The sequence below is a fragment of the Hibiscus syriacus genome, unplaced genomic scaffold, assembly GCF_006381635.1.
Source record: "Hibiscus syriacus cultivar Baekdansim isolate YM2019G1 unplaced genomic scaffold, ASM638163v2 tig00110015_pilon, whole genome shotgun sequence".
Classification (NCBI taxonomy): Eukaryota; Viridiplantae; Streptophyta; class Magnoliopsida; order Malvales; family Malvaceae; genus Hibiscus; species Hibiscus syriacus.
This window is the reverse complement of record NW_024062564.1, coordinates 1,593,864-1,607,671: the sequence shown is the minus strand read 5'-3', so window position 1 is coordinate 1,607,671 and position 13,808 is coordinate 1,593,864. Positions and strand designations below refer to the sequence as shown.

The 13,808-nt window shown below is 38.8% G+C and overlaps 1 protein-coding gene across 3 annotated transcripts; it reads left to right on the top strand.

Annotated features, from left to right (window-relative positions):
• The first annotated feature begins 1,787 nt into the window (after positions 1–1,787).
• LOC120212722 (protein TIME FOR COFFEE-like) lies at positions 1,788–12,067 on the top strand. 3 transcript variants are annotated; one of them, XM_039210939.1, is made up of 13 exons: positions 1,788–1,798; positions 5,131–5,480; positions 5,585–6,070; positions 6,176–6,375; positions 6,456–6,750; positions 6,855–7,302; positions 7,383–7,443; positions 7,568–7,660; positions 7,738–8,008; positions 8,088–8,151; positions 8,266–8,332; positions 8,419–8,787; positions 9,311–12,067. In XM_039210939.1, exons 2-13 carry the CDS (start codon positions 5,372–5,374, stop codon positions 11,717–11,719), a joined length of 4,872 nt encoding a protein of 1,623 aa, XP_039066870.1. In that variant the 5' UTR covers positions 1,788–1,798; positions 5,131–5,371; the 3' UTR covers positions 11,720–12,067. The 3 variants fall into 3 exon arrangements, with proteins under 3 accessions (XP_039066870.1, XP_039066872.1, XP_039066871.1); XM_039210941.1 differs by lacking the exon at positions 1,788–1,798 and having other exon boundaries at positions 5,083–5,480; positions 7,738–7,816; positions 7,934–8,008; XM_039210940.1 differs by lacking the exon at positions 1,788–1,798 and having other exon boundaries at positions 5,083–5,480; positions 6,176–6,363.
• The last annotated feature ends 1,741 nt before the right edge of the window (positions 12,068–13,808 follow it).

Genomic DNA, 13,808 nt, shown 5'->3' with positions numbered 1-13,808 from the left:
TTTATAGTTCCTCATAGCTTTGGCTCTAGATGATCACTTGAGGTCATGTCCTTCTTTTAGACTCCATAGGGCGTATAGGGGGAGGGCTCGACAGAGTGGTGTCAAGGAGACTAGACTTAGAGTTTGTTCATTGAATGTAGGCACATTAAATGCTAGGCTGCTGGAACTGACCGATGTACTTAGTAATAGGAAAATAGATTTGGCATGTATTCAGGAGATTAGGTGGAAAGGGGCTCGCGCCAGAGAGTGTAATGGGTACAAGTTGTGGTATTCATGCGTAGATAACGCTAGAAATGGGGTGGGTATCTTGGTATCCTCTAGGCTCAAGGAAAATGTAGTTGAAGTTTATAGATATCGGGATAGGATTATGATGATTAAGGTTATTATAGAAGCGGAAGTGGTGAATGTCCTTTCAGTGTACGCCCCACACGTTGGCCTAGGGGAGGGGGAGAAACGTTGCTTCTGGGATCAGTTAGATGATGTCCTTAGGAGCATTCCGGAGGACCAAAGAGTTTTCATAGGGGGAGACTTCAATGGCCATGTAGGTAGGGGAACCGACGGGTATGACGGTGTTCATGGGGGTTTCGGGTTTGGTAGTAGGAACGAGGAGGGGCGTACGTTGCTTGAATTTACAGTTGCACACGATATGGTGGTCACAAACTCCTTCTTTAACAAGAGAGATATGAACTTGATTATGTTCTATAGCGGTGGACATTGTACCCAAATCGACTACATCCTGGTTCGAAATCGGGATCGATGGGCTTGCACTGACTGTAAGGTGTTCCCTGAAGAGGCATGCGCGTCACAACATAGATTGTTGGTTTTGGTGTTCCGCGTTCGCCACGGGAAGAGCACTCATAGGAGGGCTAAGCTTGGTAAACCTATGATCCTTTGGAAGAACTTACATGGAGCCACAACTGATGACTTTAGGAGTAAGGTTTTGTCTAATACAAGTTTTGAAACTTCAAACTCAAAAAATGCAGATTTGTTATGGAAAAATATGGCAGATTCCATCAGAGAGGTAGGCAAAAACACCCTTGGGTTGTCGATAGGGAAGGTCAAGGAACATAAAGAATCGTGGTGGTGGAACGACGAAGTCCAAACTAAGGTGAAGACAAAGCAAACTTGCTTCAAGGAGTTGTTACAATGCACTGACGACGAAGAAAGATCAAAAGCTAAACAAAGATACAAGGAGGCAAAGCGGGAAGCCAAGAAAATGGTGGCTAAAGCAAAGGATAAGGCATACGAGGAAATGTACAAGAGATTAGACACTAAGGAAGGTCAAAACGACATCTTCAGGCTTGCAAAATCCAGGGAGAATAGGAAAAAGGATCTAGGTAGCATTAGGTTTATTAAGAACAACAATGGTGTCCTCTTAGTGAAAGATCATGATATTAAGAGGGTTTGGGGTAGTTACTTCTTTGGCTTATTTAATGACGGTGCCTCTCCCTGTAGAGATAGTACCGTTGATGGGTCAGCCGACCATCATACAACGGTCATTGACTGCCCTACAAGTAAGATTGGGTTTGAGGAAGTCAAAATGGCTCTTAGAAAGATAGGAAGGGACAAAGCTGTCGGTCTAGATCAAATTCCTATCACTGTGTGGTTGGCCCTAGGAGAAGAGGGAGTTAAGTGGTTGACCAACATCTTTAATTTTATTCTAGAGACTGCCAAGATGCCAGAGGAGTGGAGAGAGTCTACGGTGATACCAATCTATAAGAATAAAGGCGATCCCCAACGTTGTGGCAACTACAGAGGTATTAAACTACTCAGCCATACCATGAAGCTATGGGAAAGGGTGATAGAGGCTAGGTTGAGACATATTACTAGGGTTTCAGAAAACCAATTTGGCTTTATGCCAGGCAGGTCTACTACGGAGGCGATTCATCTACTTCGACGGCTTATGGAGAAATATAGGGAAAAAATAGAGATCTTCACATGGCGTTCATTGACCTTGAGAAGGCGTATGATAGCGTTCCCCGCGATACGATCTGGAAGACATTGGAAACGAGAAGGATCCCAACTGCTTATATCCGCGCGATTCGTGATATGTACTGTAGATCTACTACCTATGTCAGGACTACAGTTGGTGACACCGAGGCATTCCCGGTGGAAATCGGACTCCACCAAGGGTCGGCTCTTAGCCCTTACATCTTCGCTTTGATTATGGATGACATCTATTGTGCGACACCAGACGGTGTGCCATGGTGTATGCTTTTCGCTGACGACATTGTCTTAGTGGCTGAAACTAAAACTGAGCTGAATAGTAGACTGTCTACTTGGAAAACAGCTTTGGAAGAAAAAGGTCTAAGGATCAATATTGAAAAGACAGAGTATTTATGTTCAAACTTCAGTGGGAACCAAAACGATGAAGATGTAAAAATATGCATAGAAGGACACGTTCTCCCCTCAAAGGATTGTTTCAAGTACCTAGGGTCTATGATACGTAAAGATGGGGGTGTAGATGAAGACGTTTCTCACCGTATAAAGGCGGGATGGCTAAAGTGGAGGGCTGCTACTGGAGTTTTGTGTGACAAGAAGGTACCTCTAAAACTTAAGGGAAAATTTTATAGAATGGCAATAAGACCAGCGCTGCTGTATGGATCAGAATGTTGAGCTATCAAGAAGGATCACGTAAGGAAGATGGAGGCCGCAGAAATGAGAATGCTTCGATGGGTATGTGGTAGGATGCTGTGGGACATGACACCAAACTTTGCTATTAGAATGTCCTTGGGGGTGGTGCCTGTATCCGAAAAATTTAGGGAGGGAAGACTACGGTGGTTTGGGCATGTCCAAAGACGACAACCATCGGATGCGGTTAGGAGGGTAGAGTCGATTACAGTCGACGGTACCAGAAGGAGAGGTAGACCAAGGCGGAAATGGGAAGACTGCTTGAGATCTGATTTGAAGGATTTAGCCCTTACCGATGACATGACCTCTGATAGGAAATTATGGCGACTTAAGACCAGGGAAGCCGAGTAGGGCGAGTCACATCCGTGTATCATCTTTGTCTTCTTTTAATGCCTTTGTAGTAATTTCATTACTTATACTTTTTATACGTTTCTGTCATTGGAATTTATGAAGGCCTAGAACTAAGGTAGCGGAGTAGTGTTACCTTAGTTTAGGTTCTAACCCATTTGACTTTATCCATTCTCGAAGCCTGCTATCGTTGAATTTTGTGTATACTGCTCAACATGTTTCCTCTTTATAATTTTGGCCGGGTCTTACGTTTCTGTCTATATGCAGATATTTTTATGCAGGGATTTATTTGCAGGGATTACTTACCATTACAGACGTGCATATGAGGACTGCATATGAAGATTGTTCAACTACGTATTTTATTTATTTATTTAAGTATGCATTGTATTTTATCTTTATTTTTAATTTTTTGACTGCCGGAGGTCCTCCACGGAAGCTTCTCTCAACCTGGCGTTGGGGGACAACCTACTACCCTACCTCCCCCTTACCCCATTACATATGGGAATAGGGTTTTGTTGTTGTTATTGTTGTTGTTATTGTTGTTGTTGTTATTTAATACATAATATTTCAGTTATAATACATATTTACATAAATAAATATTTATAACGATAATATATGTGTACTATGTATTAGTTATAGCCATATATTAAAATTAAATAAAAATATGCACAACGATAAAAAAATATCCTTAATATTTGTCTAAATAATTATTTTAATATTTATTTCATTGATATTTTGATCTCAACATTTTATTTCAGTTCAATCAACCCATAACATTTGACTAAATACTCAGTTTAATCCATTTTTTGAGTATTTTCACCCGTAACGTTTTCATTTTAGGGGAAAAATATCTATTCTAGACCATTTATTAAATAACTATTTTCATTCACAGAATGATCTTTTTATCTCAATATAAAAAATGTTAGACCCAATCACTCAAAAAATGATAAATCCAAAATACTAAAAAAACAAATGAATGAGGTCAAAATAACTATTTAGTCAAATGTTAGACTTATTTTTGTAATTTCAAAAAAAAATATTATAAAAATTGTTAATAATATACTAATATATATATATATAATTATTTATATTTGATTCATTTATCGAATAATTCAAATTCGATACTACATAAATCTATTATAAGAATGATCATGTACTTTTATTTACAATAACACCACAGCCAAATTTTTTAATTTAAAAGTAATTAAAATATATATTACATCTAACATTAATATATATATTAAAAAAGTTAAATAAGGAGAATGTTTTATGATATCAAACGAGAATCGATGTACCTGTAATGAATATTGACCGGTTATAAGCATATATTTTTTCCCGTCATCTCATACCTTGAGATGGTCAAACTCAATAGCATTTCTACCAAGGACGTTCGCTTCGGCAAATCCTAGAGGGGCCCATTCCTTGTTGATCAAGATTATTCATCTCTCTAATCCTACTACTATATTCTTTATATAAAATAGGGTAAATTATCTATTTTTTAAAATCATATATAATATTATATTTTAATTTTATTTTGAATACTTACCATTAAAAGATGAACGTAACTACTGACGTGATATTTTTTTTATTTTTTTATAATGATGTGTAATTATTTTATAATGATACATTAATATTACATTTAATTTTTTAACAATGAGTGATCAAAATAAAATTAAAGCGTAATGTTATGTATACTTTTGAAAAATATAGTTGAATGATAAAAAAGAAAATGTATAAATAGTTAGATAAAAAATATGTAATTTACCCTATAAAATAAAAAATATATAGTAATATTTATATATTACAAATTAAATAATTATTTGTTACCAAATCAGTAGCGAGTGGGATGAAAAATACGGAAGCTTAGGTGGGAAGGCAAATAAAAAATGACACGTTGCGAATAGGGAATAATTTAGAAAAAAGGTTAAGGGAGAGAAGAGATAATTAATCAACGGTTGAGGTCTTGCCATGTTGGTTTAAACCCAATGGAAATCGTTGGATCTGTTGAGGAATGAAGGGTTAAGATTCGGTCATTATTTGGCAATCAGTGATCGTGGCCGTTCACTAAGGCTTGGAGTGGGTTTCATTAAGGGTGAACTAGCGAAAAGAAGATGACATTTAGAGCACAAAAAGAGGAAAGAGAGAGATAAGGAGAAGAAGAGGGAGAGAAGGGCAGAGAGAAAAAAAGCTAAAATCTTTCAAGTCTGAGACTGACAGATTGTTTCAACACCAGATCTTTGAAAAAAGCTATTTAAATCGGATTCTCGCCGGAGATAGTCACCGCACCGCTGTTTTCCGGTGTACTATGGTTGATTTGAGACGATTCACTGATGAGTGATGCGATTGCTGGTGTTTCTGTTTCAACTGATTTGTTATTAAGTAATTTACAGAGATGGATAGAACCAGAGAAGCCAGGAGAGCCACTATGGCTGCCGTTGCATCCACCACACACGGCCTTTCTCGGCGGCGGCATAGAAGTAGCTCTATTAGAGACTCACCAGGTTATTTAAATCAGATCTGGTCTCCCTTTTCATCTCTGTTGCTGTCATTAAAGTGAGTTTTTCTGATTTCGTTTGGTTTATTTTTCCCTTTTTGTTCGGTGCAGAGGATGATGGGCCGGTGGAGTTACAAGAAACGACGCGTTTAAGGGATCGAAAGAAGGATAGAGATCGAGAAAGGGAACGGGAACGGGATAGAGAGCGAGATATGGAACGGGAAAGAGAAAGAGAAAGAGATCGCTTGAGTAGAGCGAGTAAGAGAAGAAGAGGGGATAGTTTGATAAGTAACAGAGAAGATGGAGCTGATGAAAGTTCCGAAGAAAGTGTAAACGATGATGAAGACGATGACGAGTTAGAAGGCGGGGGAACCATCGCTGGTGGAGGTTCTGTTCGGATGATTCCGCCAAACAACGTCGCCGGGTCTCTGTCCATTCACCATCAACAGCAACATCAGCACCGGAAGAGTTTTCCGGTACCGGTGAAAGTTATTAGAACGACAGGCCCTTCTATGACTACCACAACAACTACCACGTCTACATGGAAGGCTGCCGATGAGATGATTGGCGTGTCGGTTCCTAGAAAAGCTCGGTCAGGTAGAGAGATGGAAGAGATCAATGAAATTCAGCTTTTTGTTAGCATATTCTACTTCGGAAGTCACTGATTTGTTGTGTTCTCCTTTTAATTTTTGTTTTTTACAGCTTCTACTAAAAGGTTTCATGAATGGGCATCAAGTGGCGGTGGTGCTGTTGGTGTAGTAGGTGGAGAACATATTCACCGTCAAGCTTCAACTTCGCCGGTGAGAACAGGTGTAGCTGCGATGCTAACATCACCGTCGCTGGCTCCTGCTTCTCCATCTTCTTCCAATGTTTCTGCGAGGAAGAAGATTGTCAGTTATCTGGTTAATCTTTTGTTCTGTGCTTTTGTGGGTTTTCAATTGATTCAAATTATTGACGAGAACTTGGTTTTTTTTTTATGTAGAAGCCTAACGGGGCAAAGCAAAGGTCACTTAAATTGTCGTCGAAATCCTCATCTTCAGCTCAAGAAGAGATTGAGATGGAGATTGCCGAGGTTTTATATGGTTTGATGAGGCAGCCACAAGTCCCATTGAAGCAAGATATAAATGGGAATGATTCAAGAGAAGTGAATAAACTCAGTAATGATTCTAAATCAAGAGTTTCTTCACCTATCTCTAACTCCACATCAACCATTCGTCAACCGTCTTCCATTTTACATTCAAATTCCAACTCTTCCGCTATTCCAATGTCTGCAATTGGTTAGTAACTTCCAGATTAGAAGAAATGGAAGCTTGTACCTCTTTTAGCAATTGGGAGACGGATTTTGATTTGGGTATTGTTCTGTTTTGTATATTTTTTGCAGCTCCAAAGAGGAAAAGACCAAGACCAGTGAAGTACGAAGATGAAACTACGCCGATAGCACCGTCTCCTTCTATTTTCCCTATTATGAACAATTCTGTTTCTTCTACTACAACTAAGGTTGAAATTGATCAACCTACTAAAATTGAAGCTACATCTCCCCATTTTGAGAAGAACTCTGGATCCATGGCTGAAAATTTGATGAATTCTTCTCAAGTCGTACCGGTTTCATCAGAGCTGGATCAGGCTGAACCAATGAAGGACGTGAAGATCAGTTTGGTACCAGATTCTAAGCCTTTGACTGAAGAATCTGAGAGTAGAGATCTGGGTATCTGTAAAAAAGAGGGGTCTCAATCTCCTATGAAGGGAACTTCGTCTCCTGCTAATAATAATCCTTCTTCCACTGGTCTCCGGTTGGATGATGAGCTTGATGATGTGACTGTGACAAAAGCGTGAGCATTGCTTCCTTTGCTCATTTATTTTATTTTTTTAATGGGGGGTGTTATAAGTCTGGAAAGCTTTGGTGTTTCAGGAATTCAACAGTTTATGAGATTGAGAGTCAGCGGGAAGAGAAATTTCAGATTGATCTGATGGTATGAATACTGTTGTTGTTAAAACTTAAAAGATCCAAGTTTCTTTTATTTTAATCTCCATCTAATTGATTCTTGACTATGGAATTCTTAGTTTCTCCACCGTTTTTTTCTTCTTTGGTTTTAGGCTCTTCCTTCATCTAGATCATCACCAGAAAGGGACGATGAGATTGATTTTGGGGCTTCAGATCCTAAACCAATGACCAGAGATATGGAATTAGTGAGTCACCAAGCTGTCACATGTCTATCTGTATGATGTCTTGTCATTAATGGTTTTTGGTTTGCTTCCATGTGCAGGAAATGAAGTCTACAGTTAGGAAAGATGATAAAAGAGTGAAAGTCGGGAAGGAAGATACCTTCATTGAAGCTGATGATTGTAAGAAGCCCAAACTGATTGCTGAAGATGCCGAATCAACTAATCCAGTTCTAAATAATGAAAGTAATATTAATCTTCAGCATGATTTGAAGAAACCTGATAGAGATAGTGGCACAGGTAGTGTCTGTGCGAACAAGTTCAATCACCATGCTCAAAAGCTGCAGCATCAACAGCCTGATATTGAGAAATCTGGTATAAATTATCCTATCCTTATTTTCTTGTTGAACTTATCCTCTCTAGTTTCTGATTTGGATTTCTGTTATTGGATCAGCACAATCTAGTGTACCTTTGCCGATGTCATTGGCTAGCTGGCCTGGTGGACTTCCTCCAATGGGGTATAAATTGTTGATTTAATATCGTTTTTTTGTGCTTCTTGTGACATTAGATGGTATAAGCCTTTGCTTTATATGTTATAGTGGGAGTAATGCGTTTTTTCTTTTCCTGAACAGATACATGCCACCTCAACAAGGTGTTGTATCCATGGACGGGAATGCTGTATCTTCAGCATCTATTCAGGCATGTTACTATATTCTTTATGTTTGCCTGTCTTTTTTTTTTTTTTTTTTGGTTCTAATCTATCTTTAAAGTTTTGGTCTTTGCAGCCTCCGCATTTGCATTTTAATCAACCAAGGCCAAAGAGATGTGCAACCCATTGCTACATTGCCCGTAATGTACACTATCACCAGCAATTCATGAAGATGAATCCTTTCTGGTCAGCAGCATCTGGATCAGCTTCACTCTATGGACCACAGACAAATCTAAATATTGTGCCCCCTTCAGAAATGAATGGGAACATTCCTGGGAGAGCTGTGAACTCTGTACAGGACAAGGGGCAGAGTCTTGCAATATTCCCTGGTCATGTTGGTAAAGATAAAAGTTTGCAGGCTGCTACCAATACCGTCGATGCTGCACAGAGAAAGCAAATACTGCTCCAGCCAGCTCTACCCCCTGGGTCCCCCAGTAATATTCTGGTATGTTCTTGACTGAGAAAACCTCTTCCCTTCTCTGTCATTTATTAAGTAATAAATTCCTATTTCATATAAAATCCCATTATACCTGCACTTAACATCAGACAATAAAAGTGGCGCAAAAACTCTATATCTAAACTTTATCTTGTTTTTATGGAGGCACATGTGTATAACTGACGCAACACTTGTAAAGGTTTTTTTTATATATAATAATATAGGAAACATTTTAGAATTTAAATTCTTATTGACTGCCGTTCACACTGGCTGTTTAATGGATCAAATCTGTTTACTTTAAAATTTGGTTTACTATATGAAAAATTTAATTTTACTTTTCTTTATTGAATGCTGCGGATTAAATCTTAAATTTTAAAATTTTAAAACAGTTTCAATGTAGTGGATCATTTAAAGGTATTAATGGTGTAAACACGAATTAGGTTGACTACTTGTTTTGATATTTTAAGGATATAATTATATCAGCTGAAGATTTGTTTTGATATTTTTTTCTTTTCGATGTGTTCTATTTCAGCATGGCCCTGCTTTTATTTTCCCATTGAGCCAACAACAAGCTGCTGCTGCTGCATCTGTCCGACCCACGTCTGTGAAATCTCCTGGTGCTAGCAGCACAACTTTTAGTACATCTAATTCTGCCTCAGTGAGTACCACCCCAGCTGGTGCAACTGCAGCCCCGGCAATGAGCTTCAACTATGCAAATATGCCAGGCAACGAAACCCAGTACTTGGCGATTCTGCATAATAATGCATATCCGTTTCCATTTCCTGCACATGTTGGGGCACCGGCCGGATATCGAGGGAATCATGCACAGCCTATACCTTTTATTCCCGGATCTTTCTATTCTTCCCAAATGCTTCACCAGGCACAAATTCAGCAGCAGCAGCAACAACAACAACAACAGCCAATCCAGTTACAGCAAAGCCAACAAGGTCATCAGAACCCTAGCATGTCCAGTGGTGCATCCTCCTCCCAGAAGCATTTGCAGAGGCCTCATGGGAGTGTGGTGGGTAGTGGCAGTGGAAACTTGCAAGTTTTTCCTACCCCAAAAAATCAGTCACCTCATCTCCCAAAGCTTCAGCAACGGCAGCTACAGCCAAGTCAGCATGCTTCCCACCAAGCTTGGCACCTTGAGGGTGAATTAGGTGGCAAAGAAAGCCCATCCACTGCCAATAGCAGAGTATCTGGTGCTAAGATGAATATTTATGGTCAAAATTTTGCCATGCCCTTGCAATCTCCAAACTTCACTTTGATGACTGCTGCGTCATTGGGTGGTTCCACCAGTTCTGGTGGTAACCATGGCGAAAAGAAGCAACATACCCAACAGCTGGGTTCGAAGCCTGGAGTTGAGCCTCTTACATCTCAATCTTTTGCCATGCCATTTGCCTCCATTAATGGTACTACTGCTCCTGGCCTTGATATTTCTTCCTTTGCACGAGATCAGGCAATTCTTCAAAGCCTTCCAGAGAGTACAAGGCAAGGCTATCAACAGATCATGGCAGTAGCTGCCCATACAGCACAACAGATGAAGAATTATCATGCTTCTGAAGAAGGGAGTCATGGAACTAATAATGCATGTAGTGCTGAAGAAGGGAGGAACGCAATAGCAGGAAAGATTTCAGCTACTGCTGGGCAGTCCATTGCCTTATCCAGGCCGGATCTTCCTGATTCGTCTGTTTCCACTCTTCCAGGCAACAATGTTATTGATAGTTCTGCCCGTACAATTAATCTTGGCTCTGCTTCTGCCAGAACTTCAGGTTCTGTTATGCCAGCTTCGATTAGTGGTGTAAATTCTCCTAATGCTCAGCAGCAACTTCAGCGGAATCAACAGCAGCAGCAGCAGCAAATGCTTCAGCTTCAGAAGTCGCACCAATTTGGGACCGCTGCTGCTTCTCAAAGTAAGCTGCCGGCAACAAGTAGTGGAAGTGCTTATTCTGATCACCTCCCTTCATCTTCCATGGCTGCCAAATTTCCAAGTGCTCTGTCCGCTTTTCCTCAAAATATAGCACAAACAAGCAGCAGTCCGGCTCAATCTTCTCAGTGGAAGAATTCTGCAAGAACAACTGCTTCTCAAGTATCTCCATCGCTATCTTCTTCAACTTCACCAACCCTTAAAAATATTTCCAAGCAACAAGCCCGGTCACAACAATGCCACACACAGATTTCTTTTGCAGCTAATCCTAAATCGACACAAAGTCAACAGCCTCCCAATAGCAATCCATCCCCCTCCCCTCTGATGATGGTTGGCTCTCCCACAACTTCAATATCCAGGAGTGCTGGTGGTAGCCCCAAGACAACAGGTTCCGCTTCTACCGCCAACAAAGCTGGTCAAGCACCTAGTTTATCATCTCAGCAGACCAAGAACTCGCCATCAGTGCCTAGTCAGATGTCATCTCCTGTTGGTGGGAGGAGTGTGCCTTCGGTCCTGGGAAATTCCCACATAAGTTCATCGTCAAATACGGGTACCAAACCCCAGGTGGTGCTACAGAAACATCAGCATCAAAAGCATGCAATGCATCCTGCGCAGCTGTTCTTCTCAAATGCTTACATGCAGCAGGCCCAAGCTCAACACTCCGCAAGTACAACAGCTCCAAGTGGGTACTTCATTCAAAGACACCGTAATGAGCAACTGCAAGCACAGCCTCCGGGATCATCAACAAATTCAACGTCCATGTTGTCGTTATGTTCTCCAGTTACTCTTGCTAACACCGGTACCACTGATCCTGCAAAGGCAGCAGCAGCTGCAGGCAATATGAAGGGAGTTGCCACTGGCATAACACCCCAGGGACTTATCCATGCTGCTCAATTTGCTACTAAGTCATCTGGGAAGCCATATCAGCTTGTTCCAGGTTTGCCGTATGTCCATGCCGTTCCCGGTGCTGTTCAGGTGAAACCGGCAGAGCAGAAACAACCTGCGGGTGAGTAGGATTGCACCCCTTTGTGCTTCGTATCTCTATCACGTACCGTACAGGAAAAAAGAAAAAGATACAGCAGTGGAGGTTTTTGTATTGCTGCTGCTTGTTAATTGTGGTGGTAAAAAAATGTTTTTGTAGGGGGGAAATAGGAGGGCAACACCTACTTTCCCATCTATTGTGGGGAGTAATGGAGGCTCGTTTCCTTGTTTAATTTTTATTTCTCATTTGGGATTTTTGAAATTTCCAGAATAGACGAGTAGACAAATATTTTGACATGAACATATATGCAACTGAAGGATGTATGTGTATATGTATATGTGTTGCACATGCCATTTGAGAGTAATTCTCTCCATTTTTTCTCTCATCTACCGTGTCTTCATTTCCATTCTGATTGCTCATTTTACCGGGATCAAACGTCATTCTTTTTTGCAGGAACTACTGAAGTCAATAATTTATTATAATAAAATTTTTGACTGACCTAAATGATTTAACACTAAAGTCTATTAGATAGAAGGGTAGTATTTTTTATTTAATTTTAATATAACTATGAACATGACTTTAAATAAGCACTTCAAATCTTGTTTTGCAATTATGTTGAGTAACACAATGGAATAAATATTGAAGAATAATTTTGTACAACTTTCTCTGTCATGTAAGATTGGTGGGTCCCAAACCTGTTCAAAGAACTGTATTAATAGTTTATATTTTTCTTACGTTTCCAAGTTTACCCTTTATCTTTTGTCTCAGATGGGTGGGTCCCAAACTGTATATGTACATGCAGCTGCTCACAACCCTTTGTATGGCCTATGTGTGTATTATTGAATAGATGATAACTTCTACTCGTCTTAGATTTATGAAAAATATAATTTGAGCAATAACTTTGCATAAAAATAAAAGAAAGAAACAATACGTTGTAATAAAAAGCAAAAAGGGAGTTTGGAGTGCATAAATCCAAAGTGGGGGTATCTCAATTTTCTCCAAATTTTGGTGTGGGTGTGGACCCCACCAATGAAGGCACTTTCTTCCACTCTTAACCCCAAAAATAAACCTAATAATATACATAGTATTATGTGGTGGAATGGGCCCACTCCTCTAGAAAAAGTGGGTCCAAGATTAACTAAATTCATCATTTTTAAACTATAAAAAGAACAACACTATTAAATAGTATCCACATATTTTTAAGAAAACAAATACAATGCAGATATTTTATCACTCTCTTTGACTTCAAATAATTGATTATTCCTTTTGTTTTGAATTTTTTCCAATGATGCAAGCAAAATATATACAAATTATTAAACGGTTGAAACTTTTTACCAATGTTTTGGGATGTAAATGAATCGAACTTGAACCATAGAGATTTTATTAATATTTACTTATTTGTATTTGAATGTGTTTATGTTCGTTTAAATTTTTAAAATTATATTTATATCCGTTTATCTATCTATAAGGTGTTCGTGTTCGGTTCATTTAACGTTTATCGACATGTTAATTAGTATTTGTTTATTAAAAAATTAGTTAAATTTTGTCATTAGTTCTTAAGCACCTTAGGTTTTACATATTGGACTTCTAAAATTCACCATGTGCTCAATTTAATTCATACTTTCATCAATATTTAAAATATAAAAAATAAAAAGAAAAGGAGAATGGAGTAAACAAGTTTATAAGCTAGTCGAAAAAAAACATATAAACGAAGTTATTTGTGAACATACACGAACATAGCACACATTAGTCTGTGTTCATTCATTTATTAAATGAACATAAAAAATTTATTTATACTTGTTTATCTAGCTCGATAAAATACATATTATATGAGTGATTCACGAACTATTTATCGAAGATTCTGTTGATTTACATCCCTACCCATATTTTATGCATTTTAAATTTTCATATTATTCATATTTAAACACTTTTGTTTCCTGTTTTATTGTTATCAAATGCTTCATGTTTATGATTTTGATTCAATGTACAGATAACAGTAGTTCATGCAAGTCTCGTAAAATTCCCATGCTTTTTGTTAGTATAAAGTGTAACAGATGCTACATATGACGACAATCATTCGATCGATTTTTATGAGTTTGGGTAAATTACACGTTTAGTATC